The sequence below is a fragment of the Gossypium hirsutum genome, chromosome D07 (genome assembly GCF_007990345.1).
Source record: "Gossypium hirsutum isolate 1008001.06 chromosome D07, Gossypium_hirsutum_v2.1, whole genome shotgun sequence".
NCBI lineage: Eukaryota > Viridiplantae > Streptophyta > Magnoliopsida > Malvales > Malvaceae > Gossypium > Gossypium hirsutum.
This window is the reverse complement of record NC_053443.1, coordinates 36,413,657-36,438,370: the sequence shown is the minus strand read 5'-3', so window position 1 is coordinate 36,438,370 and position 24,714 is coordinate 36,413,657. Positions and strand designations below refer to the sequence as shown.

The following is a 24,714-nucleotide window of genomic DNA, read 5'->3' as shown; positions in this document are numbered from 1 at the left end:
GAATGAACCGATGCGAAATTGGAAGCATTCCATGGATGTAACATACGCATCTATGATAAGCTTCAACTAATGTTGCCATTGGATGAAGGTTTTCTTCTTTAAGTTTGACCATGTCATGTTTAGGAAAGGACTGCACCACACAACAGATTTCATTGCCATCAGGAACAGATGGTGAAGAGGAGCGAGGAACAGGAGCAGAGGTCATCGGAGTCACCTCATTCGTAAACATTTCGGGGGTTGAACACAACGAAAGTCAGCTCAGAGAACCAGCGACTGATACCATGAAAGAATGGTATATTGACTAGAACAAAATGATACAAACTAACTTTGAATAATCTTGAGAATTATTTGCTTGATTTGATGAGTACATGAGTAGTATATTTATACACATATAAAGAGAAATAACTGCTACAAACTACTTAACAAATTCAGTTGGAACTAACTATCTCTAATAGGGACCTATTGGCACATAATTAAATTAATCTTGCACAAAATAAATTATGAAAAGTTACGAATGTGAAAAGACTTGAATATGAAGAGTTAATAATGCGAAGAGACTTGAAGATGAAAAGTTACAGACATGCATGAATAGTTACAACTGCTATAGTATTTAAGTTATGTAAATGAATAGTCACAACTCCTAGCATTTAGTGATATAGATTAATAGTCACTTACAACTCCTCTATAAAGAGTTGTATGTGATGAAGAATTAATTGTGTGAGTGAAATAAAAATTTTATTAGAAAAAGAAATTTTCTCTTCCATACAAAATTTATTTCTCTTTTCCATTATATTCGTTATCATTTTCTTTGTTTTATTTCTCCAATTATTAATCAACCTTTTACAAATTGGTATCAGAGCCTTGTTCGAACGAAATGAACAATTCTATTCCTCTTTCTTCCGTTCCCCAATTAACCAAAGAAAATTATGGCAAATGGAGTATCCAAATGAAGGCTCTTCTTGGATCTCTAGAAGTTTGGGAGATTCTTGAAAAAGGTTATAATGAAGTTGAGGCTGAAGAGGAGGAAGGATTAACACAAGTTCAAAAAGAGAGTCTAAGAAAATTAAGGAAGAAAAATCAACAAGCCTTATTTTGGATACATCAAGGAGTTCAATCATATGAAGCAGCTTGGGAAAAAATAGCTTGTGCCACCACGGCAAAACAAGCATGGAAGTTTTTACAAAATTCATTCAAAGGAGATGAAAAGGTGAAAAGAGTTCGGTTGCAAACTCTTCGGGAGGAGTTTGAAAGATTGCAAAAAATAGAGTCGAAATCAGTTTCTGATTACTTTTCACAGGTTTTGTCCATAGTCAACAAATTAAAAAGAAATGGTGAAACTATGGATGATATTCGTGGTGTTGAGAAAATCCTTCATTCTTTAGATTCCAGATTTGACTACATTGTGGTAGGCATTGAAGAATCAAAGGACTTAAGTACCATGACTATTGATGAACTCACAGGTTCGTTTTAAGCCCATGAAGAAAGATTAAACAAGAAGAAAAAGGAAGTAGATATAGATCAAGCACTCTAGTCAAAGTTGTCTCTAAATGAGAAGAAGGGAGATTTTAAAAATCAAAGAAGGAGAGATCGTGGTTATGGAAGAGGAAGAAGTTTTAGAGGAAGAGGCTTAAATGCTTGTGAAAGAGGTGAAGATGCAAGCACAGAGAATGGATGGAAAGAAGCCAACCAAAGTCAGAATTTTAGAGGATCACAAAGAGGACGTGGACGTGGAAATCAAAAAGGAAGATGTCGTGGCTATTTTGAATGTTATCATTGTCGCAATCCTGGTCATTTGGCAAGTGAATGCTGGTACAAGAAAGAAGAGAAAAATGAAGCTAATATAGTACAAAATAATCAAGAGCAAAAGCAAGAAACTTTGTTGCTCGTGTCTCATGGTGGAGAGATTGATGATGTCTGGTATATAGACAGTGGTGCTAGCAAGCATATGACAGGTAACAAAAATTTATTTTCGAAGTTCTTTGAATCTGATTGTGGAGAAGTAGAAGTAGGAGATGGCAAAGCTTACAAAGTTAGCGGTGTTGGTGAGTTGGAGTTCAAAACAAAGCAAGGAAGGGTAGAGAAAATGTCTGAAGTTTATTTTGTTCCTGGTCTTAAAAATAATCTGCTTAGCGTTGGGCATCTTTTGAAGAAGGGGTATGATATTCATTTCCGTGACATGGCTTGCTATTTGTCAAGGAAAAATCAGGTTGTTGCTAGAGTTGGAGTGGCATCAAATAATCTTTTCTCCCTCACCCTTCAAAATCAGAATATGTCTTGCTTTATTGGTGCTCATAAAGGAGTTTCAAAGTTATGGCATGATAGATATGGACATTTGAACTATGGAAATTTGGAGATGCTTTCAAGGAAGATGATGGTCAGAGGTTTACCAAAAATCGATCGGCTTGATGATGTTTGTGAAGCATGTCAGCTTGGAAAGCAACACAAAATTGCTTTTCCTTCTCAATCCTCATGGAAAGCAAGAAGACCATTGCAACTTATTCACTCAGATCTTTGTGGTCCAATGATAATTTCATCTTTGGGAGGTAATTGTTACTTTATCTCTTTCATTGATGATTACTCAAGAAAGTTATGGGTGTATTGTGTCAAAGAAAAATCAGAGGCTTTTCAGAGATTCAAAGATTTCAAGGCAGAAGTGGAGAACTTTACTGGGCTGAAAATTAACACCTTGCGGACAGATCGTGGAGGTGAATATTTTTCAAAAGATTTTGAGAAATATTGCCAAGATAGTGGCATTCGGCATGAAATGACAATCTGCCATACACCTCAGCAAAATGGTGTGTATGAAAGAAAGAATAGAACAATTATGGAAATGGCTAGATGTCTTCTTAAGAAGAAGAGGTTATCAAGAAGATTTTGGGCTGAAGCTATTTCTTGTGCAGTTTATCTTATCAACAGATCACCGACAAGAAGCTTGGAGAATTGCACACCACATGAGGCGTGGTATGGTACAAAGCCTAGTATTCGTCATCTTAGAGTATTTGGGAGTGTTGCTTACTCTCATATTCCAGATGCAATGAGAAGCAAGTTGGATGACAAGTCAGAGAAATGCATTTTCATTGGCTATAGTGAAAGAAGTAAGGCATACAAGTTGTACAATCCAGTGACAAAGAAGATTGTGATAAGCCGAGATGTTCGGTTTGATGAAAATTTCATGTTTGAATATATGGAAGTTGAAAAGGGAAATTTGCCAATTTTTCCTTTTGAACTTGAAGAAGAAGAAGAGGCAGTAATTGAGAATGCTGAAGATGATGCTCAACCAGGAAATCCTCCTGCTTCCCCAAGTTCTTCATCAAATTCTTCTTCATCTAGCTCGATCCGAAAAACAAGAAGCATCCAAGAGTTATATGATATAACTGATGAAGTTGTGCAAAATGATGCTGTATTCTTTGCCTTTTTAGCAGGAGAAGATCCAATTTCTTTTGATGATGCATATCAAGAAGAAATATAGAGGAAAGCCATGAAAGAAGATATTTTTTCAATTGAAAACAATGATACATAGGAGCTTACAGATTTGTCGCCGCACAAGAATTCAATTGGAGTCAAATGGGTGTACAAGAAAAAGATGAATTCGAATGGCTCTATGAACAAGTACAAGACAAGACTGGTTGCAAAAGGATACAAGCAAAAGGAAGGAGAAGATTTTACAGAGGTATTTGCTCCAGTTTCAAGACTTGAGACAGTTCGGTTACTTATTTCTCTTGCTACCCAAAACAATTGGAAAATGTTCCAAATGGACGTAAAATCTGCATTTTTGAATGGTGTTCTCAAAAAAGAAGTCTATGTTGATCAACCACCAGGGTTTGTCAAAAAAGGAGAAGAAGAAAAAGTTTACAAGTTGAAGAAAGCTTTGTACGAGTTGAAGCAATCACCCCGAGCTTGGTACAGCCGCATCGATTCTTATTTTCAGAAGTGTGGATTCCAGAAATTTCCATATGAGCATACTCTCTACATCAAAGGCAATTCTCAAGGAAAATTCATGGTTGTAAGTCTCTACGTTAATGATCTTATTTTCACAGGAAATGATGTGAAGATGTCGAAAGAATTTCAGCACTGAATGATAGAGAATTTAATATGACAGATTTGGGAGAACTTCATCATTTTCTTGGCATTGAAGTTCATCAATCCGAGAAAGTAATTTTTATTTCACAAGAGAGCTACGCAAAGGAAGTTATCTAAAAGGTTCAAGATGGAAAATGCAAATCCAGTCTCTACTCCATGCATTACAGGTCTGAAGTTATCTAAAGAGGGTGAAGGAAAGCTTGTCAATTCCACCATATTCAGAAGTTTGGTTGGAAAGTTGATGTATCTGACTTCGACAAGGCCAAACATCGTGTATGCTGTTAGCTTGGTGAGTAGATTCATAGAGAAACCTTACTCCAATCACTGGGAGGCTGCCAAGAGAATATTGAGATATGTGAAGGGAACTATTGATTATGGAATTTTTTATAAAGCTAATACATTAGTTGATCTCATTGGTTATATGGATAGTGATTTAGCAGGAAACATTTATGATAGTAGAAGCACTTCTGGTTATGTTTTCCACCTTGGTAGTGGTGCAGTTTCATGGAGCTCAAAGAAACAATCAGTTGTGGCGCTTTCGACTACAGAAGCTGAATATATCGCTGCATCTTATGCAAGATGTCAATTGATTTGGTTACGTGGAATTTTGGAGAGTCTTAAGTAGAAGCAGAGGAAGTCAAAGATTTTGTTTTGTGACAATAGTTCTACTATTTTAGTCACAAAAGATCTAGTTCTTCATAGAAGGACAAAATACATTCGCATTCGGTATCACTTCTTGAGGGAACTAGTGAATAATGGTGATGTTCAAGTTGAATATTGCAAGAGGAAGATCAGATGGCTGATATCTTCACAAAGCTGCTTAGTGGACAAGTCTTCAAGAAAAATGTTGAAAGGTTGGGAGTTCGAAGCAAGTTTAATTTAAGGGAGGCATTGTTGGCACATAATTAAATTAATCTTGCACAAAATAAATTATGAAAAGTTACGAATGTGAAAAGACTTGAATATGAAGAGTTAATAATGCGAAGAGACTTGAAGATGAAAAGTTACACACATGCATGAATAGTCACAACTCCTATAGTATTTAAGTTATGTAAATGAATAGTCACAACTCCTAGCATTTAGTGATATAGATTAATAGTCACTTACAACTCCTATATAAAGAGTTGTATGTGATGAAGAATTAATTGTGTGAGTGAAATAAAAAGTTTATTAGAAAAAAAAATTTCTCTTCCATACCAAATTTATTTGTCTTCTCCATTATATTTTTTATCATTGTCTTTGTTTTATTTCTCCAAATATTAATCAACCTTCTACAGGACATATACTGACGAATTTTGATGCTTATAGTGATAGATAGGTTTCTTGAATGAAAATTTTATCTTGGACCCTGCTATCCTGGTTTGCATGAAGTAATACCAAGAAAAAAGTTGAAAGGAGAGGTGGTCAACAACTTATCGAGCTTAAATAATGCAGGCAATGCAAAGGATAGCAAATTTGGATATCGGGTTGATCCATATGCAATTTCAATTCAAGCAATGAGAACAGGTTACTCCATTGCTAATACAGTTTCAGTTTGAGCTCTTTACATGCAAAATTTTCTTTTGTTTACAAACCCTATAAAATGCTTCCAAAATTATTAAATATCTAGATTCCTGGTTTTGGGCTAACTGATTAAGGAGCAGCTTCTCCGGTAGGTTGGCTTGAACATGCAGCTGGGTTCTGCACGCCGGAAAGTGCGGGATGCACGTTTGAACATTGAGATATCGCAGGTCCTTCGGGTCCATTGTAAGTAAGGTCGATGTCGGCCAACTCCACTTCATCACATGGCAAACCGCTGCTGCAAATAAGCTTCACGGCTATCTGAGTTTTAGAAGTGCCTCGAATATTCTTGAAGCTAAGTTTGCTGAGTTGAACACGCGATGGAACCGATAGATCGCATTGGTTCCATGGGCAATATTCTTGATCAACCAGGATGGGATTTCCGACGTTATCCATGGTAATATCCTCGAAATGTATATCCGTTGCTGAGCCAGGTTGAGAGGCCGGCCAAGTTTTGATCCTCACACCATTCATAGTATTAGCCAAGGTGCATTGCGTGACAAAAACTCCTGATATCGGTTCTTCGTTTTTGTATTTTCCGAGACTTCCTATACTGATGCCATGACCTGGTCCACAAGTTACTCCCTGGACTTTCACATTGTTGCTACCATCACCCAGGGAGACGCAGTCATCACCAGTTTCAATCTTTGAGTCGAGAATGTAGACCCCATCTGATCGTCCGATGTGAATTCCGTCCGTGTTTAGGCTTTCTTCGGGTGCAGAGACGGTGAAACTTTGAAACGTAATGTTAGAGCATCCTAGAACATTAACGTGGAATTGCTTGCTGTCTTTGGTGGTTATGTCTTGTATGAGTGAATTCTTGACATTATGAAATCTAATATTCTGTTTATTGTTTTTGGATCAAAATCAGCACCACATAAAGCTTAATACTTGTAACATAAAATATAAGATTTGAACGAACTTTTTAATTAAGCACCGGATTTAGAAATGGTTGCAATGGGAACGATAAAATATCCTTACAATGGGAAGTTTTACGCAGTTTTTGTTCTTAGAGCAGTCGTTTTGGCCCCAAGCAGTGGCTCCTTGGCCATCGAAAACCCCACCGCCGAACATTGTTAGGCTATCGACATAGGAGATGGAAACCCAAGTTGGTTCCTTAAAAACAGTAGGATCTTCAGGAGCCATGAGGGTGCCCTGAAGCTGAAGCGAGATAGGAGCTTGGCAAGGGCCATTCAAGGTGGCTTCACTTAATAAGTAGGTCCCTTCGGGAATCACAATGTTAACGGGTTCTGGCGATGCACAGGCTTCTTTCCAAGCATTCATCAAGGGCTACATATATAAACAAAATTATCAGCATTTCAAGAGAATTTTTTTGATATATTTAAAGGATTTTACTTACTAGGCTCAAGTCCGTTTGTCCATCGGCTACTGCCCCAAAGTTGGCAACCACATCAATATCAGTACATTCAACTATAGGGATTAAAGTAAACAAAAGTAGCAATGCTGTAATTGCAATATTCATTTGTATAGCCATTCTCCTTTTTCTTTATTTTATTTTATTTCTTTTTTATGCTTTCAAATATGCATCTTCTTTTGATGAATTCTGTTGGAAGGAAGTTTGGGTTGAACCCATATATATAGAGAGAGAGAGAGTTGAAAGGAAATCAATTACACAAACAAGTTTCTAATTTTAGTTGTTCAATGGCGTTGAAGTGAAGTTACTGGCTCTCTTTCCCCTCCTATTATTAGCTCTTTTCCTCTCTTGTATAGGGCCAGGGAGGGTGCTTTCCTATTACCGCTTTGCCACATATTCTCATCCTTTACTATATATATTTTTTAATTACTTCTTTTAATTGGGTACTCGCCAACATTATTAACCCTAAATTTCACATAACGTTTAAAAATAATAATTTCGTAATTATTAACTTAGATTGAGTTAAATTATAGGTAAACTATGTAGTTGATGACTTAATATTTAGGGCACTTTTATTTTGGTAATCAAAATAAATTTTTTGTAATTTCCTCACCTATCTTTTAGGATGTTTTCATTTTAGTTACCCAAGCGTTAAATCTCTAGTAGCGATTAACTACACACGCCATATTATATTTACACTTTAATTTTGATCGCCCAACTTCTAGATCTCTTTCATTTTAGTCACCTAAAACATAACTTTTTTTATGTATTGATTGGCATTACAAAAACATTAAGGATTAAAGTGAATAAGCGGTAGAAATTAAAATAATACACAAAAATTGTCCAATTGTACTTGTTTATTCCATTGTCGAAATTTCTAAATTTCTTTTTTTTTTAATATTGAAATTTTAAATTTCTGAACAACAAATTAAATTGTTGAAAATTTTTTCTCTTGATAATGTCATCCAATTTGTTATTATAATATTAAATTTAATTAATTTAATCTCCTAAATTTTAAAGTTTTATTTTATAGTTTCAAATTATCCTTAACCAAATCAACTTAAAAAACTCATGTTTACGAAACTTAAATTTAATTAATTGTAAGATCATATGCTCAAAAGAAATTTGTGTTTCGTAGACAATTATTAAATATGAATTATTTGAGTTTATTTTTATTTGGAAACATAAAATAAAATTTAAAATTTTAGGAGGTTAAATTAATTAATTAAATTAATTTCAATATTATAGTAACAAATCTGCTAACACTATCAAGAGATTAAATTTTTCAATAATTTATTTAATTGATTTTGATGCTTTAAAATTTAAATTTTCAATATTGAAAAAAAAAAGAATTTTAGAAGTTTTGGTAAGATGGTAAACAAGTACATTTCACAATTTTTTATTGCAGTTTTTAGTTTCTACTATTTTGTTCACTCCTTAATGAGTTTTTTTTACCCCGATCAATACTTAAAAGAATAATATTTTTTTTGGGTGAACAAAATGAAAATGTAAATATGATGTGACATGTACAGTTAACCTTCGTTAAAGATTTAACAGTTGGGTGACTAAATTAAAAACGCCATAAAAATTAAGTGACAAAATTGAAAAGATTTCATTTTGGTCACGTGCCTTAAAAGTTAGGTGAGTAACTAAGTAGTTTACCCTTAATTATTATTTAAACTAATATTTTGTTGTAATACCGATATTCAATTGCAATAGCAAAAATACGCTTGGCAAGTCAGAAAACAATAAAATGCTTACATGATCGTGAACTGTGTTGCATGTTGAGATGATCCTGTCATTGATAAACTTATAGTGCTTTATTATCTTTTAACTACAAATTAATTATTTACTTCTGTTGCAACTAAAGCTTCAAGTAAGGTAATTCCAACACAGATAAAGGCTAAAAATAATTAGTCATTAAGGGAACTATTGAAGAACCTTTTAAAGTGCAAAAAGATAATGAAAATAAAGGTGAAATAATCGATGAAGAGATGTAAATGACATTGATCTAGTAACCAACATTATCATGTCAAGGGGAACTATGTGTTCCCTTTCCAGAAAAACAGAAAACGAAATACAGAACAAATCTGGAACTATGTTCATATACATAAAAAAACTTTTCATCTTTCAAAATATGTTGTTCCACCTTTTTGCATACTTATGCAATAAATAAAGCTTGAATTACCACCTGCTTTAAGAATTTTACAATGGTCTGTTTTTAATGGCTTGCTGGATGCTACTGATGAATTCATCAATCTTCATGGTACCCAACTCTCCACCAAATCTAGATCTAACTGTCACACTATGCGTTTCGACTTCCTTCAGACCCACGACTGCCATTAGGGGAATTTTCTGCTTCTCAGCATTTCTGATAAGCTTCGGCAAGCGTTCACCATGGCAAACTTCAGCACGGATGCCATTGGATTTGAGTTTGCCAACCACCTCATTACAGTATCCAAGCTGCCAAAAAGACAAAGCAGTTTGTTTTTTTACGAGACAGTACAAGGAAATACAGTCAATCAAATACAAAGTAAACTCTGTTAAAGAGTTGATGAAACCTGAAGCCAAATATACCTGTGTATCAGTAACCGGTAAAACCCGAGCTTGTATTGGAGCCAGCCACAAAGGAAAGTCCCCAGCATAATGCTCTATAAGGACTCCAAAAAATCGCTCCAAGGATCCAAGCACAGCCCTATGGATCATGATTGGACGCCTCTTTTCTGAGTTTGAGTCAACATAAGTAATGTCGAATCGATTTGGCAAGTTAAAATCAACCTGTCAAGTAAGAAGCCGAATTACAGATAATGCATGAGAGGATGGAAAGAGTAAGGTAAGAAAGGCAGAAATTTGGGGATAAGTCAAAACTTGCCTGGATGGTTGAGCACTGCCATTTCCTTCCAAGAGAATCCTCTATCTTAAGATCAATTTTCGGACCATAGAAGGCACCACCACCTTCATCAATCTGATAGCTCCAGCCTTTATCATCCAAAGCATCTTTAAGTGCTACCGTTGCCTTCTCCCAGATATCATCATCACCCACAGCCTTTTCTGGCCTAGTTGAGAGGTTTACCTCGTACTTGCTGAAACCAAACTGCAATAGTATCTCCTCGGTAAGATCTAAGACCCCTCTGATTTCATCCTTGATTTGATCTTCCAAACAGAAAATGTGAGCATCATCCTGCAAATGAGTTGCAATTTGAGCATCAAAGCACTAACAGAAAATAAGTAAAGGTATATTTAACATGTTCATCTAAGCTGACTAAGCAAAGACATAATTATTACCTGGGTAAAACCTCTTACACGGAACAGACCATGTAAGCTACCAGACAACTCGTATCTATAGACCGTCCCAAGCTCTGCAACTCTGATGGGAAAGTCTCGATAAGAATGAAGCTTCCTTTTGTATACTAATATGTGGTAAGGGCAATTCATTGGTCGAAGTTGATAAAGTTCATCCTCAATCTCCATCTGGTCATACATATTTTCTTTATAGAAGTCTAGATGACCACTGATTTTCCAAAGATCAGCCCTTGCCACATGTGGAGTAAATAGCAAGTCGTAACCATGTTCTATGTGTGTTTTCCTCCATGAATCTTCTATAATATGCCTAACAATGGCACCCTTCGGATGCCAGAAGACTAAACCTCCGCCAGCCTCCTCCTGTATAGAAAACAAATCGAGATCTTGGCCAATACGTCTGTGATCCCGGCGTTTAGCTTCCTCTTTGAAGTGAAGGTAAGCTTTCAGTTGTTCTTCATTTTCCCATGCAGTTCCATATATCCTCTGTAGCATAGGTTTCTTTTCATCTCCTCTCCAATAAGCACCAGCAACGGACTCGAGCTGAAAAGCTTTGTTGTTAATCTTTCCCGTAGTTTCGACATGTGGCCCGGCACAAAGATCCCACCATTCATTCCCTGGAATCAGTATTAGTCAACAAAATGATATGAACACGCACAGACACATGAAAGTGTTACTTATTTCATTGATAAAGATTAACCAAGTTACACCGGTTATGTTCAAAAACAGTAGACATAGATGCTTAGCATATGCCAAGGCCACCAAACATGGATTAAGGCAAGTTAGGAGACAGGAATGGAAGAGAACCCGGTATACATTTGATATCCCTAGCAGAACCAGAACCAGAACCAGAACCATAGAAAATACATGGGAAATCTCAGAGGACTAACCTAGAATAAATACATTACTGTTACATAGAAAGTGTTTCTCATGATAATAAAGGGTCATTTACACGAGAAATAAAAGCACCAATTCTACAGGAAACTTGGAAAAGAAAAAAAATGGCTTACCAATATGATAGATAGTGATAGGATCCTCCTTAATACTATCCAAAATCTCCATCTTGTAAGGTTCATTTACAGCCATTATCCTTTTCTGAGCTTCATCTCTTGAAACTTCTTCTCTTACAAGCGGTAAATTGCGCTTAATGATCCGATCCTACAGATTTGGAGGTAACAAATGAATTTCTCTGACCCCCTGAAAACCATAGCCCAAATGAAAACATTTTCCCCAAAGCTCTCACAAAACTTTCCCCCTTCTTTTAATCAAATAATCTACTTACCATTTCCTTTTTAATCCTCTTGAGATCATTATCACTCAAAGGCTCCATATCAAAATCATAGTAAAACCCATTGTCTATCCAGGGTCCAATCGTCACTTTCGCGTCTGGGTATAGTTTTTGAACTGCCATTGCCATTACATGTGCACACTGAAATCCCATGCATATAATATTTTTTTTAAAAAAGGTGTTATGGAATAAATAAAAAAATACATAGAAAAGGAAATTGATAACGCAATGATTACCGTGTGTCTAATTCTAAGGAGCTCATCGGATGAGTCGTTAGTTGGAAGAACAAGTTTGCCAGATTGTTCTTGCTTCTGGGTATCCTGTACGGGGACGTTTTGGAGGTCAACTGCTGGTTGAGCTGAGCCAGTGGCCACTGCTGCCTCATGTAAGCGTTTGAGTTCCGGGCGTTTGGGGAAGGAAACCAGGCGTTTAAGGGGGAAATGAAGGGAAAGGGATGGATTGGGGAGAGGGAGAGAAGTGGGTTTAGAAAGGAAACGAGCGGAAGATTGAAGAAAATGGAAAGTAGCCATTGTCTGAAGTGCGGACTATGAACATCAGCCCCTTGTGCTATTGGCTATGGCTTTGGCTATGGCTAAAAAAATATCAACTGAATTTCAAGTTTCTGGTTCTCGTTTGTGGATGAGGTTTTCGAGCGTCTTGGTGGATAACAAATTTGCTCGTTCAATAAAATTTTGTAATTTTAAGAGTCAATTCTAGGCCTTCAACCACTGAACTTCACTACTTTGGGCTTAAATTGCAGTGTTTCAACAAGACCCACGCATCTGATTCCACTAAAGGTTAATTTACGAATAAAAGCCCTTTTTTCAAAAATTATCGAAATGGGTCTATTATTTTATTATTTACTGGAATGGTCCAAAAACTGCGAAATCGCGTCCATCTCAGCACGATGTCAGTGCACGCGCCAGGACATCGCGCTGACGTGGACGCGATTTCGCGGTTTTTCCCACGTTAGGTTTTTTGGCTTTTAGGGTTTAGGATTCAAGCTTTTAAGGGTTTTTAGGTCCTGGAAGAAATAATTTCGAGTTGACATTTCTGATAAAATAATATAAAATCACTTCTAGCAGGATGGTATTTGAGAAGAATTTGTGAAATCGCGCCCTCGTGGACGCGCTTTTGCTACAGTAGGCCACAGAAGAAATAATTATTTTTTTGACGTTTCTGAGAAAATAGTATAAAATCGCTTCTAGCAGGATGCTATTTGAGAAGAATTTGTTAAATTGCGGCCTCGTCAGCGCGTTTTTGCTACAGTAGGTCATGTAAGAAATATTTTTTTTTTGATGTTTCTGAGCAAATAATATAAAATCGCTTCTAACAGGATGCTATTTGAGAAGAATTTGTGAAATCGCGCCCTCGTGGACGCGCTTTTGCTACAGTAGCATGTTTGGGCTGAGGCTATAAATTAGGCAGAAAATGTTCTCAGAATGCATAAGTCACAGCAGAAACAATTTAGAGAGGCTAAGAAGGTTAGAGTTTCAAATATGAGTGAATGTATTAGTGTTGTTATTTACTACGATGGTGAGGTTTGCCACACCGAGAATGGTGTTGTTTTTTTGCCGGAGAATACGGTGCGACTGGTTTTTAACTAGAACATACATTTGACAGAACTTCGTAAAAGGATTAGGCGTAAAATTTTTGGAACGACGCCAATGAAAGTTATGTCTATCACGTATCGATTTTGTTCTTCTGTTAATCCGGTGACATATGACTCGTTCGACATAAAAGGTGCTCGTAGCTTGGAGGCAATGGTGCAGACTCATCTTGCTAGTGGAGCAGCTTATATTGAGTTATATGTACAATTTACATCGCCAACTGATGTACCAGCAATCGGTGTTCGAGCTGTATACACCACCCCTGGCCGACACTCGGTCAGCGGGTTACAAAATACGGAATAGCCCATGTTCGGTAGCGGTGTCGATTGCACATCCCTTGCAAGACACTCTGTCGGTGGATGGGACATGTACGTCGGTGGCTCGATGTTTGATGCTGGAAATACGTACTGGGGAGCAGCATCAAGTTCTAGCGAGTGACAATCTACATCCAATTGGGGACATTATCAAATGCCAAGAAAAAGGGATGATGTACTCCCTACGACGTCAACCGGTGATGGGACCTCGTACACTACAGACGATTGTGGGTTAGAAGATGACTCGGATGTGGATCCACCTCGAGAGCCCGGGCCGGATGGTGCAGAAGTTGGCTTATTTTCTGAACCGGAGCCTATTCCAACAGAAGCTGAAGATGCTGACAGGAGTTCAGATGAGGAAGAAAATCCACGATTCAGAGCATACTCACCTCCAGCCCACATGCATAATGTCGATCTTTCTGTAGATGATGCGTTAGAGTTTCCAGATCTACCACGCCGGTTGCGTGATCGTACAAGTTCGGGGGTAGATTTCAGTGAACTTGAAGTTGGTAATCAGTTTACCAACAAGGATAGTTTTATTGGTGCTTTGAAACAACATAGCATCAAAAACTGCGTTAACTACCACGTCGTTAAATCAAAATCTGATAAGTTTGAGGCAAAGGTTGCGGTGCAAGACGGCACATGTTCATGGAAAATCTATGCCTCGTTAAGGAAAAGGACAGGGTTGTGGGAGATAAAAAAGTACAAAGGTCCACATACATGTGTTGCAGGTACAGTATTGACTGTATCTGAATAATACTTTTATTATGCAATGTTGCATTATTTAATGTACTCCCTTTGTAGGTGTTTCTCAAGATCATCCCAAAATGGATTCAGCTATGTTAGCTAGCTTGATACTGCCCACGATAAAAGCAGATCCTAGGACTTTAGTGTCGGTGTTAATTGCCAATATCCGTAGCCAAATGGGGTACACGCCCTCTTACCGCAAGGCTTGGATAGCTAAGCAAAAGGCATTGGAGAATATGCATATTGGGTGAGACGCCTCATATAATAAAATATGGCAGTGGTGTCAGGTGCTAGAGAGATACGTCCCCGGTGCCATCACAGACCTTGAAACGGAACATGCGTACTACAACGGCCAATTGCTACGTGGATGCCAAGTGTTCAAACACCTGTTTTGGACCTTTAAGCAATGCCGAGATGCATTTCCATACTGCAAGCCGTTGGTACAAATTGACGGTACCTTCATGTTCGGTAGGTATACTCATCGGCTATTGCTTGCAGTGGCACAGGATGACGGTGGGAGAATTCTTCCAATTGCATTGCAATAACACCGGGGGAGTCGTCTGATGACTGAGATTTCTTTCTCTTTAGGTTAAGGAGGCATGTGTGCCCCCAACCTGATATCTGTGTTATTTCAGATCAGGGCACCGGTATACTAGTTGCATTTGATCGAGAGGGAAGCTTATGGCAGCGTACACACCATAGATATTGCCTAAGACATGTTGCTTCAAACTACTACAGGCAATATCCATCTAAGAGCGAACGACGACAAGTGACCAACATGGGTATTTAGTCTATATCTGTGTTATTTCATTTGTCAATTTGAATTAGTTTTATTGGTAGAAGTGGTATAAATTATTCGTTATGATATTATATTGACAGGGTATGAAATAAATAAAGATCGTTTTCACGAGATGTTGGCAATTTTACGATCCCAAAACGGCGAAGGTGCGGACTACCTTTGTAACATATGTTTCGAACAGTGGGCACAAGCATACGACGACGACCTACGATATGGCCATATAACGTCGAACCTGGCAGAATGCATAAATTTTATTCTTAAAGGAACGCGCCATCTACCAATAACATCGGTTGTGCGAGAGACATATTTTCGTTTGGCGGCGCTATTTCCAAAGCAAGCAGCAAGTTATGCAGGCCAGATGCAGGGAGGCCAGGTATGGTGCAGTAAGGTAAGTTCAAGAAATTAACAAGGCTAAGGCGAGGGCAAACACCATGCACACAGTGTGTCACGATCGAGACAATTTATGGTTTCACGTAACAGAGTTTGACAGACCGCACCAAGGTGTTGTTCGCAGGCAATATCATGTACACTTGCGAAATATGACTTGTGACTGTGGGATGTTTGATGCACTTCGGTATCCATGCGCTCATGTTATTGCAGCTTGTCAGAAACTCCGTCCGGATCCGATGAGTTATGTGGACGAAGTGTACAAATTAGAAAACATGTACAACGTATGGAGACACGTTTTCCCACCGGTCCTAGATGAACGTAAGTGGCCGCCCATATCTCTTGCTCCTTTTAAGCTGTTACCAGATAGAGAATTACGTCGCAAACCAAAGGGTCGACCTTGCTCAACTAGAATACGTAACAATATGGATATCCGAGAAACAGCCAGTCAAACGAAGTTGTGCGAATGGTGTAGTAAAAAAATTAAGTTTGTGAAATTATTAATTGATAAATTGTATTAAGTCAAAAAATTGTATTAATGGTTAGTAAAATTATCAAATTACATACAATTATTAATTGTTAGTACCAGTCAAAACATTTTTCCAAATCTAACATTATGTTAATGTAAAATTATTAAGTCAAAAAATTGTATTAATAGTTAATAAAATTATCAAATTATGTAAAATTATTATTTGTTAGTACCAGTCAAAATATTTTTCGAAATCTAACATTACGTTAAGGTTAGGCTTTTTAAAGTTAAGGGTTTAGGGTTTTTAATTAAATTAGGCTAGGGTTTTTAATTAAATTAGGTTAGGGTTTGTAATTAAATTAGGTTAGGGTTTTAATTAAATTAGGCTAGGTTTTTAATTAAATTATGTTAGGGTTTATGGTTTTTAATTAAATTAGGTTAGGATTTTTAATTAAATTAGGTTAGGGTTTTAATTAAATTAAGCTAGGGTTTTTAATTAAATTAGGTTAGGGTTAGGGTTTTTAATTAAGGGTTTTGGGTTTTTAATTAAATTAGGTTAGGGTTTTAATTAAATTAGGCTAGGGTTTTTAATTAAATTAGGTTAGGGTTTTTAATTAAATTAGGTTAGTGTTTTTAATTAAATTAGGCTAGGGTTTTTAATTAAATTAGGCTAGAGTTTTTAATTAAATTAGGTTAGGGTTTTTAAGTTAAAGGTTTAGGATTTTTAATTGAATTAGGTTAGGGTTAGGGTTTTTAATTAAGGGTTTAGGGTTTTTAATTAAATTAGGTTAGACTAGGGTTTTTAATTAAATTAGGTTAGGGTTTTTAAGTTAAGGGTTTAAGGTTTTTAATTCAATTATGTTAGGGTTAGGGTTAGGGTTTTTAATTAAGGGTTTAGGGTTTTTAATTAAATTAGGTTAGGGTTTTTAATTAAATTAGGTTAGGGTTTTTAATTAAATTTGGTTAGGCTAGGGTTTTTAAGTAAATTAGGTTAGGGTTTTTAAAGTTAAGGGTTTAGGGTTTTTAATTAAATTAGGGTAGGGTTTTTGATTAAATTAGGCTAAGGTTTTTAATTAAATTAGGTTAGGGTTTTTAAGTTAAGGGTTAGGATTTTTAATTGAATTAGGTTAGGGTTTTTAATTAAATTAGGTTAGGCTAGGGCTTTTAATTAAATTAGGTTAGGGTTTTTAATTAAATTAGGTTAGGCTAGGGTTTTTAATTAAATTAGGTTAGGGTTTTTAAGTTAAGGGTTTAGGCTTTTTAATTGAATTAGGTTAGGGTTAGGGTTTTTAATTAAGGGTTTAGGGTTTTTAATTAATTTAGGCTAGGGTTTTTAATTAAATTAGGTTAGGGTTTTTAATTAAATTAGGTTAGGCTAGGGTTTTTAATTAAATTAGGTTAGGGTTTTTAAGTTAAGGGTTTAGGGTTTTTAATTGAATTAGGTTAGGGTTAGGGTTTTTAATTAAGGGTTTAGGGTTTTTAATTAAATTAGGCTAGGGTTTTTAATTAAATTAGGTTAGGGTTTTTAAGTTAAGGGTTTAGGGTTTTTAATTGAATTAGGTTAGGGTTTTTAATTAAATTAAGTTATGGTTTTGGGTTTTTAATTATTTTAAGTTAGGGTTTAGGGTTAAATTAGGTTAGGGTTTTTATTACATCAAATAAACTTTTATTTTATTACATCAAATAATATCAAAATAACTCAAAAAATTTCTATTTTTTTACATAAAATAATATCAAAATATTCAAAATATTTGTACAAATAAATTTAAATACGACAATCAATGTCTATGCCCGGGGGATTCAGTGCCATATGGCGGCCGTCGATGGTTACGCACTGGATTCCTCCTTTCTCTAGCTTCCGGCGGCGGTTGTTGTTCCTCCGGTGGGGATTCTGGTTCTTCCAGGTTTGCATCTGGTTGTCAGACTTGGGACGATGATCCACCTTCAAATAATAGTGTATATGGAGGTGTTTACATCAGGAATGGCGACGGTGTTTGAAACCCATACGTTGGTGGGGATTGGTAAAAATGAGAGCTCCCTAACGGCCCCCCTTGCGATCCCTCCTACGCTGCTGGCCTATACATCGGCGGTCCAATCGGCATAACAGGAAATGGAGCTGAACCGGACATTTGGCTCCAACCTGCCATAGGACTCGGAAAAGGATACATATAAGGGTTAGGGTACATATAAGGGCTAGGAAACGCACCTAGCATCATCTGAAAAGGCGGTTGCGTGGGTATCATCGGTTGAACTGCTGCGTTGGGTGACTGCGTCGGTGCTCTCGTTGGGCCTGGTGATTGCATGTCACTGATGATGAGCCAGGTGAATGTCTGGGCCTCGTTGAGGGGCTACCTTCGTCTTGTCATCTTGGATTTAGAGGCCCGCGCCTTACCCTTTCGACACGTATTTGCCGCTGTCTCTCCTCTGGCGTCAGTAAATACAGCTTGCCATGGATCCTAAACCATGGCATGTATTCTGGAACGCACGATAACTCCGGAACGATTATTGGTTCTCGAGTAGGTAGATATTCATACCGATCTTCCCACATTTCGTGTACTCAGACCAGTATCTCGGCCAATCCGTATTCAATTACCGAAGGTCGACTTTGTGTTGATCGTCAAACACCTCAGAATCCACCGGAATCGGTTGTCTACATCCAAACTGTCGTAGCACTCTATCTGTCTGGTACGGCTCCACGGTTGCGTAGTTGACCAACACGGCTTTCACGTGCCAAGCTTGTGGATTTTGTAAAAACTCTTCCGGGATTACTGCCCGAATTGTCGGATCCTCGTATGGTGTCCATTGAAACTATATGAACATGATAGAAATATTAGTTATATACATACATAATACTAAATACTAAATACTAAATATCAATCAAATAGCGAATGTATGGAAATATCTATTTTCAATAATACTTACTTCTCCTTCTGACCATTGGTCCAATAGAAGCCGTATATCTTCAAGAGAGGACGGTAATCGAGCATAACTTACCGGATGGTTCCACCTAATTAAATAAATTTTTAGCATACTTTTATTTTTTAAAATCTACATAATAATTGTAAAATGTAATATAATAAAATTTACCTCGTTATGAGTGGGAATGTATATGGGTGGTTCACTCGATGACGTAGAAATGGAAACCGAAACCGTGCCCATGACTGCAGTAGTGACAGGCAACCTTCGATGTTTGCTCTCCTCAGTCGCGTCGCCCCGCATATCTCCCGATATAATGGTGCCAAGATGGCAGACCCTCAACTAAATTCACCGGCTACTCTAAAATCAATGAGTTTTAGCAGCCATCTTAGATGTACGTGGCTCCGTGACGTGTCAGGCATCAGATAACCTCCAATTAATTGAAGAATGTATGCACGAGCATATCAGATTCTTTCAATTTCGGTTGAATCTTCATCCGGATCAGGGATTGTGTCACGTAACCAGCCCATTTCGACCTTACCTCCCTCCATTTTCTCCGGAATAACGCCCAAAAGCTCGTAGCACACCGCCTCCCAATTGCTAGATTGGGCAGACCCGGTGACTGGATGCCCGTCCACCGGCAATCCCAACTACAGACTAACATCTTCTGGAGTGATAGTGCACTCTCCACATGGAAGATGGAATGTGTGCGTCTCGGGTCTCCACCTCTTGATCAACGCACTGATCAGTTTCGGGTCCAACTTGCATCCCCGGCCCACCGTCGCCACGTGCCAAAAACCTGCTTCCCGCAGGTAGTTCTCTACCAACGGTGATGGAGGAGCATGCATATTCCGGATATTGCATTCCAATACCCGATCTTCAGACTTTTATAACTAATAATAAATTAATAATTATCTAAAAATACATAAATAAAAAATTCTTAAATAATATTTAAAAATTAAATTTAACACTTACCATTGTCATTTGTTCCACCGATATGTGATGCCTATCAAGACGAGTCAATGATCCGGCCATTGATGAAATCGGACAAATTTTTACGATTTATAAAAATATAAAAAAAAATTAAAATTATTTTAAAAAAGGAAATTGAAATTAAATATGGATTTGAGAGAATTTTTGAAGGGAATTGAGAGGAAATTGAAATTAAATATAGATTTGAGAGAATTTTGGAAGGAAATTGAGAGAATTTTAAAAGTAAATTGAGAGGAATTGAGAGGAAATATGAGAGAGGATTTGTTTGTGAAAAAATAAAAAGGGGTGGAGGTATTTATAGTTTTTTTTTGACAGTTGGGGGGGCAACGGTCAAATTTTTGACCGTTGGGTACTGTTCACGCGCGGAGGACATCGCGTCCACGTCAGCAACTCGCACTGACGTGGACGCGATGTCTTGGCACGTGCACTGACATCGCACTGACGTGGACGCGATTTCCCGAAAAAGGATCATTCTGGTAAATAATAAATAATGGGCCCATTTCAATAATTTTTGAAAAAAAATGGCTTTTATTGGTAAATTGCCATCCGCTAAAACCCAGTTTGTAAAGTAATTGTCTATTTCTATTTCAGTTAAAATATGCTCTTAGTCCCTGTATTTTTCTCATATTAGAGCATTAGCCCCTCTATTTTTATTTCAGGATTTTAGTCTTTTATGTTGTAGATTTTAAAATTCAAGTCCAATTTTTAATTTTGTTAAATTTTTTATTTATTTTATTAGTGTGAAATTTTGAAATAAAAATATAGTGACTAATTTCTCTCCGTGTATTTATTATAATATATTGCGTTTAAATTATTTTATATAATATAATTTTTTAAATATTAATATATATACTATTATTTAATTTCTTAATTGAGTTGGTATTATGAATCAATTTAACACCAATTCAATTATAAAAATTACAAAAATGTCTTTCTAAAATTAAAATAGATTACATTATTCAAGAGTATCTTAGTTTTTTTATTTAAAACATAAATAAATTACGTGTAATTGGATTTGAACTCATGCTATTGACATGGTAAAATATAACCTTTTAACACAAAACCAAAACTTTATCTTAATATGATATTTACATTTTAATTGTATTATGCAAACTATTATTTAAGTCATTGAGTAAATTGGTGTCACAAGTCAACAGAGCACTAACTCAGTTAGGAAAATTACCAAAATACCATTTCGTATTTAAAATAAGTTATGTCATTTAAGAGTACTTTTGTCTTTTTATTAAATAACAATAATAATATGCATATTGTGGTGCTTGAACCCACACTGATTGCATTAGTAAAGTCTTAAATTTACTACTCAATCAAGGCTTGACTTTTAACTTTTTTTTTATATATTTTAATTTTATTATGCACACTTTATTATCTCCACCAATTGTATATTTATATTATTATTTAAGTCATTGATTGAGTTAGAGTTACGAGTCAACCGAGCACCAACTCGATTACGAAAATTACAAATATGTCTTTTCATATTTAAAATAAGTAAATATTCTTCAATCGTACTTTAATCTTTTTATTTTATAATAATAATAATAATAATAATAATAATATGCAGATGAAGAGATTGACCCATGCCAATTGCATTGATAAAACTTTAAATTTACCACTCAATTATATTGAGTTCGCGTCACAAATTAACTAGACTCCAACTTAGAATTGATTTATTCATTTAGTATTCTTAATATGATGTTTTATGTGTTTTAATTCTATTTTACTTAAATTTAATCTAATTTTTTATTCTAATATCGAACATATTTCATATGTTATTATTAATTAATTTCAAACCATAAATTTCATTATTTATTGCATATTATTTTTAAATGCATATCTATATTATAAACATTTACATGCGTGTGATAGAATTTCTAGTATCTATACTATTTATTAAGTGTTTTACTAAGTTTGTGTCAACCTCGACTGGTTCACCAATTCGGTCATGAAATTACAAAAATATCCTTCCATAATTAAAATAAGTTTTACTATTTGAAGGTATTTTAGTCTTTTTATTTTAACAAAAATCAATTAAAATATACGCATAATAGCATTTAAATCTATGTCAATTAAATTAGTAAAATTTTAAATTACCACTTAAGTTTCGTTTCAATATATATTATACATTTTTATTTTAATATGTATAAATTATTATCTCCATTAATCGCTCGTTTTAGTCACGATTTAATTTATTTTTAAATTTTAGTGATAGAATATTTAATGTGCATTTATTTTTTATAGAATTTGCTCTTTAGTTGTTTAGTTTTCGCGGCCCAACATGTAATCAAAGGAACCACAGTTATTGATGGATGGAAAGAAACAATGGAGTCCATGGATACATACAAAATAAATTAAATTAAATTAAACTACATGAAGTACAAAAAAAAAAAAAACCCAACAACAACATGGTGTAATAGACTGACAAAATATACTTACATATATTACAATATATGTAAGATGTACAAAATTGTTACACGTCCTGTCCCCTGGCACCAAATCCATTCACTCCATTGGCTCCATTGATGCTGTGAGAGCGCTTATCAGTATCAGACCCTCTGTTCTTCCTCCTCAGAACAATGTACCAAGTGATTCCTTCCAACAAAGTGGCAACAACACCCAAAAATATGAGAATTCCGATGTAAATTCTCTCCCAATGGTCATCGGGATGAAGGATGTCGAAGCCATCGAAGATGTTGATGATACTGAGGATGATGACTGCGTAACCCACGGAATGGTGGTAGATGTTCCAATACAATCTGTATTTGTGATCCTTGTTTGGCCTCAGAAGCAAAGCAAACACCTGCATGCCCCACATATTTCAACCATAAACGTTTGTTTGTAAGATTTCAGAAACATGAAGACCCTAGAAGCAAAAGTTACCTGAAGAGTGCCAAGGCAGAAGAGGGTGATGCCAATGTTCCTATGAGGATTGTGTGTGACACCAGCTGAATCACTGCCCAGCCTAATACCAGTTGCCCATCCTGCTACGCCTACAGCATAGGCCGATGTTTGGCCAACAACATGGAGATAAAACCATGCCGGGTCTGCTGATTTGAACACCTTCATGTACCTAGCCGTTATGGCTCCCAAAGGCATCAAGATTCCCCAGCTGACTGTGTTAAGAACTCCATGAACCTGGACATTTTAAACACCTTTAGAAAAACAAGAAAACATTGCCTAAGACCCAAACAGACTTGTATTGGAGTGACTTACATTTCTTCTTCGAGTTCTTGAACTGCCAGATGAGGTCCCCCCAGATTGTCCCGTAAGGAAATTGACACTTGCGGTAGATCGCATGTTGTCTCCAGAAGTAGGATGGATCATTAGTTGGTCGTTACTGACTGGACCTTCTTGCCAAACCTGGTTGGTAGCCAACAAACTTTCCGAGATTCTCATGACAGCGAATATCCTCATTTCGTTGTTCTCAAACTCGGCTGAAAGTCTTGGAACTTGAAAGCTCAAAGCACTCTGTTGCATGGAAGGGCTCATGCTGTCGATGGATGTGGTGAAAGCATGAGGGATGCCACTGGAGTTGACATAGGCGACCAGAGCCTGGGTGTTCAACATGCTTGGTCCGCTTGGGTTGATGCCCCACGCCGACCACCTGGATGAGGTGGTTCCGGTGTGTCTAAAGGCAACCTCAACGGTACCAGCTGCTTCATCATATGTCCAGTGGAGGAAACAGTTCAAGGCTGGAAGGTCGCTGCAGTTGGCGTATTGCCTGTTGGAAAAGCTATGGTTAAGACAGGTTTGGGCAGACGATGAAGCTAAGAAAGAAACCAGCAGCAGGCATGCAAATAGGACAATTTTCCTGGTTTTCTCCATGTTTGGCGACGATTGGATGTCCCAGAAATTCAAATTTGTGTCCCAAGACAAGTTGGTGTCTTAAGCCAACAACATGGATTTATATATAATATATGTAGAATTATATATTTCACATAAAAGCTGCGAGGGAATGATCGAGGAAATGGGATGATGTCAGGGAGGGAAGTACGTCTCTAAAAGAGCTCGTATTTGTTGACTAATTCTAAAGCTGTGAAGAAGCAGGGGAGAAAGTCATATATATATATATTCTCTTGTGTTCACATGTGGATCAGCTTCAAAGTGCATATTGGGAAATGGGTGCCACACGGTTGTAAGCAAATCTACCAATAAACTACAATTTGTCAACACAACACCGACTCATGGAAATTCAACATAATTTTGTGATTTTACTTTATATAATTAGCATTTTGTTGAACTAGGAGATCAATGGTAAAAGGAATTGCAAGTCCATAAACTGAATTTTCAATTTAATGACCAAGTGGTTCATTTAAAATATATTAATATTTATATATTTCTATCAATTAAAATTGATTAGTAACTGATGCATCTCGAAATTAAATCAGATTATTTTAAGGGGAGGAAGAAAGTTAGAGTTATATGAACACCTGGATTATTAGAAGCCTAATATTAATATTTAGATTATAATCATTGAGTCAATGATATGATGTAAAAAATGTTAATTTATATATAGTGATGGTTAAAGTTTTTATCAAATATTTGACATGAATTTAAATCGCGCGACTCTTTTCCGTATAAAAACACATGTGTGAAAAAAAATTATTTTTTAAAATTGCATTTGAAGTTTTTAGAGGCAAGATTTTGTTTGTATTAAGGTCTTTTAAATTCTAAAAATAAATTTATTTGTAAAAAATTTAAATAATTTCAAATTTTGCGAGTAATTTTAAATGGAGATTTTAGTAGTTGAATTTCATTTTCAAATTCCACTTTTTCAAAATTCTTTACAATTTGATGTAATTTAATATGATGATTCCACTGTATAAGATAAATACTAAAATTTCAAAAAAATTATTTTTAT

At 36.1% G+C, this 24,714-nt stretch overlaps 4 protein-coding genes across 4 annotated transcripts; 1 reads left to right on the top strand and 3 right to left on the bottom strand.

Annotated features, from left to right (window-relative positions):
• The first annotated feature begins 4,207 nt into the window (after positions 1-4,207).
• LOC121219169 (secreted RxLR effector protein 161-like) lies at positions 4,208-4,705 on the top strand. Its single transcript, XM_041096859.1, has one exon. It carries the CDS (start codon positions 4,208-4,210, stop codon positions 4,703-4,705), a length of 498 nt encoding a protein of 165 aa, XP_040952793.1.
• An 822-nt stretch (positions 4,706-5,527) lies between these two features.
• On the bottom strand, positions 5,528-7,203 carry LOC107956745 (exopolygalacturonase). Its single transcript, XM_016892287.2, has 3 exons — positions 7,001-7,203; positions 6,622-6,930; positions 5,528-6,483 (listed from the first exon to the last, which is right to left on the bottom strand). The coding sequence occupies exons 1-3, from the start codon at positions 7,133-7,135 to the stop codon at positions 5,713-5,715; spliced, it is 1,215 nt and encodes a 404-aa protein (XP_016747776.1). The 5' UTR covers positions 7,136-7,203; the 3' UTR covers positions 5,528-5,712.
• A 1,792-nt stretch (positions 7,204-8,995) lies between these two features.
• On the bottom strand, positions 8,996-12,330 carry LOC107954671 (threonine--tRNA ligase, chloroplastic/mitochondrial 2). The gene is made up of 7 exons (XM_016890298.2): positions 11,840-12,330; positions 11,598-11,744; positions 11,326-11,473; positions 10,301-10,932; positions 9,888-10,196; positions 9,593-9,793; positions 8,996-9,478 (listed from the first exon to the last, which is right to left on the bottom strand). Exons 1-7 carry the CDS (start codon positions 12,131-12,133, stop codon positions 9,221-9,223), a joined length of 1,989 nt encoding a protein of 662 aa, XP_016745787.1. The 5' UTR covers positions 12,134-12,330; the 3' UTR covers positions 8,996-9,220.
• Positions 12,331-22,134: 9,804 nt separating this feature from the next.
• On the bottom strand, positions 22,135-23,880 carry LOC107954670 (cytochrome b561 and DOMON domain-containing protein At5g35735). Its single transcript, XM_016890297.2, has 3 exons — positions 23,067-23,880; positions 22,734-22,988; positions 22,135-22,653 (listed from the first exon to the last, which is right to left on the bottom strand). The coding sequence occupies exons 1-3, from the start codon at positions 23,676-23,678 to the stop codon at positions 22,324-22,326; spliced, it is 1,197 nt and encodes a 398-aa protein (XP_016745786.1). The 5' UTR covers positions 23,679-23,880; the 3' UTR covers positions 22,135-22,323.
• Between the last annotated feature and the right edge of the window lie 834 nt (positions 23,881-24,714).

Bases quoted from the DNA above. Each gene is read 5' to 3' on its own strand.
- LOC121219169 (XM_041096859.1), top strand. From the start codon at position 4,208: ATGGAAAATGCAAATCCAGTCTCTACTCCATGCATTACAGGTCTGAAG.
- LOC107956745 (XM_016892287.2), bottom strand. From the start codon at position 7,135: ATGGCTATACAAATGAATATTGCAATTACAGCATTGCTACTTTTGTTT. The intron at 6,931-7,000 runs GTAAGTAAAATC...TTATATATGTAG, and splicing joins GACAAACGGACTTGAGCCTA to CCCTTGATGAATGCTTGGAA. The intron at 6,484-6,621 runs GTAAGGATATTT...AACAATAAACAG, and splicing joins ACTGCGTAAAACTTCCCATT to AATATTAGATTTCATAATGT.
- LOC107954671 (XM_016890298.2), bottom strand. From the start codon at position 12,133: ATGGCTACTTTCCATTTTCTTCAATCTTCCGCTCGTTTCCTTTCTAAA. The intron at 11,745-11,839 runs GTAATCATTGCG...ATGGGATTTCAG, and splicing joins TCCTTAGAATTAGACACACG to TGTGCACATGTAATGGCAAT. The intron at 11,474-11,597 runs GTAAGTAGATTA...CCAAATCTGTAG, and splicing joins AGAGGATTAAAAAGGAAATG to GATCGGATCATTAAGCGCAA.
- LOC107954670 (XM_016890297.2), bottom strand. From the start codon at position 23,678: ATGGAGAAAACCAGGAAAATTGTCCTATTTGCATGCCTGCTGCTGGTT. The intron at 22,989-23,066 runs GTAAGTCACTCC...TAAAATGTCCAG, and splicing joins CAAGAACTCGAAGAAGAAAT to GTTCATGGAGTTCTTAACAC. The intron at 22,654-22,733 runs GTAACTTTTGCT...TGGGGCATGCAG, and splicing joins TCTGCCTTGGCACTCTTCAG to GTGTTTGCTTTGCTTCTGAG.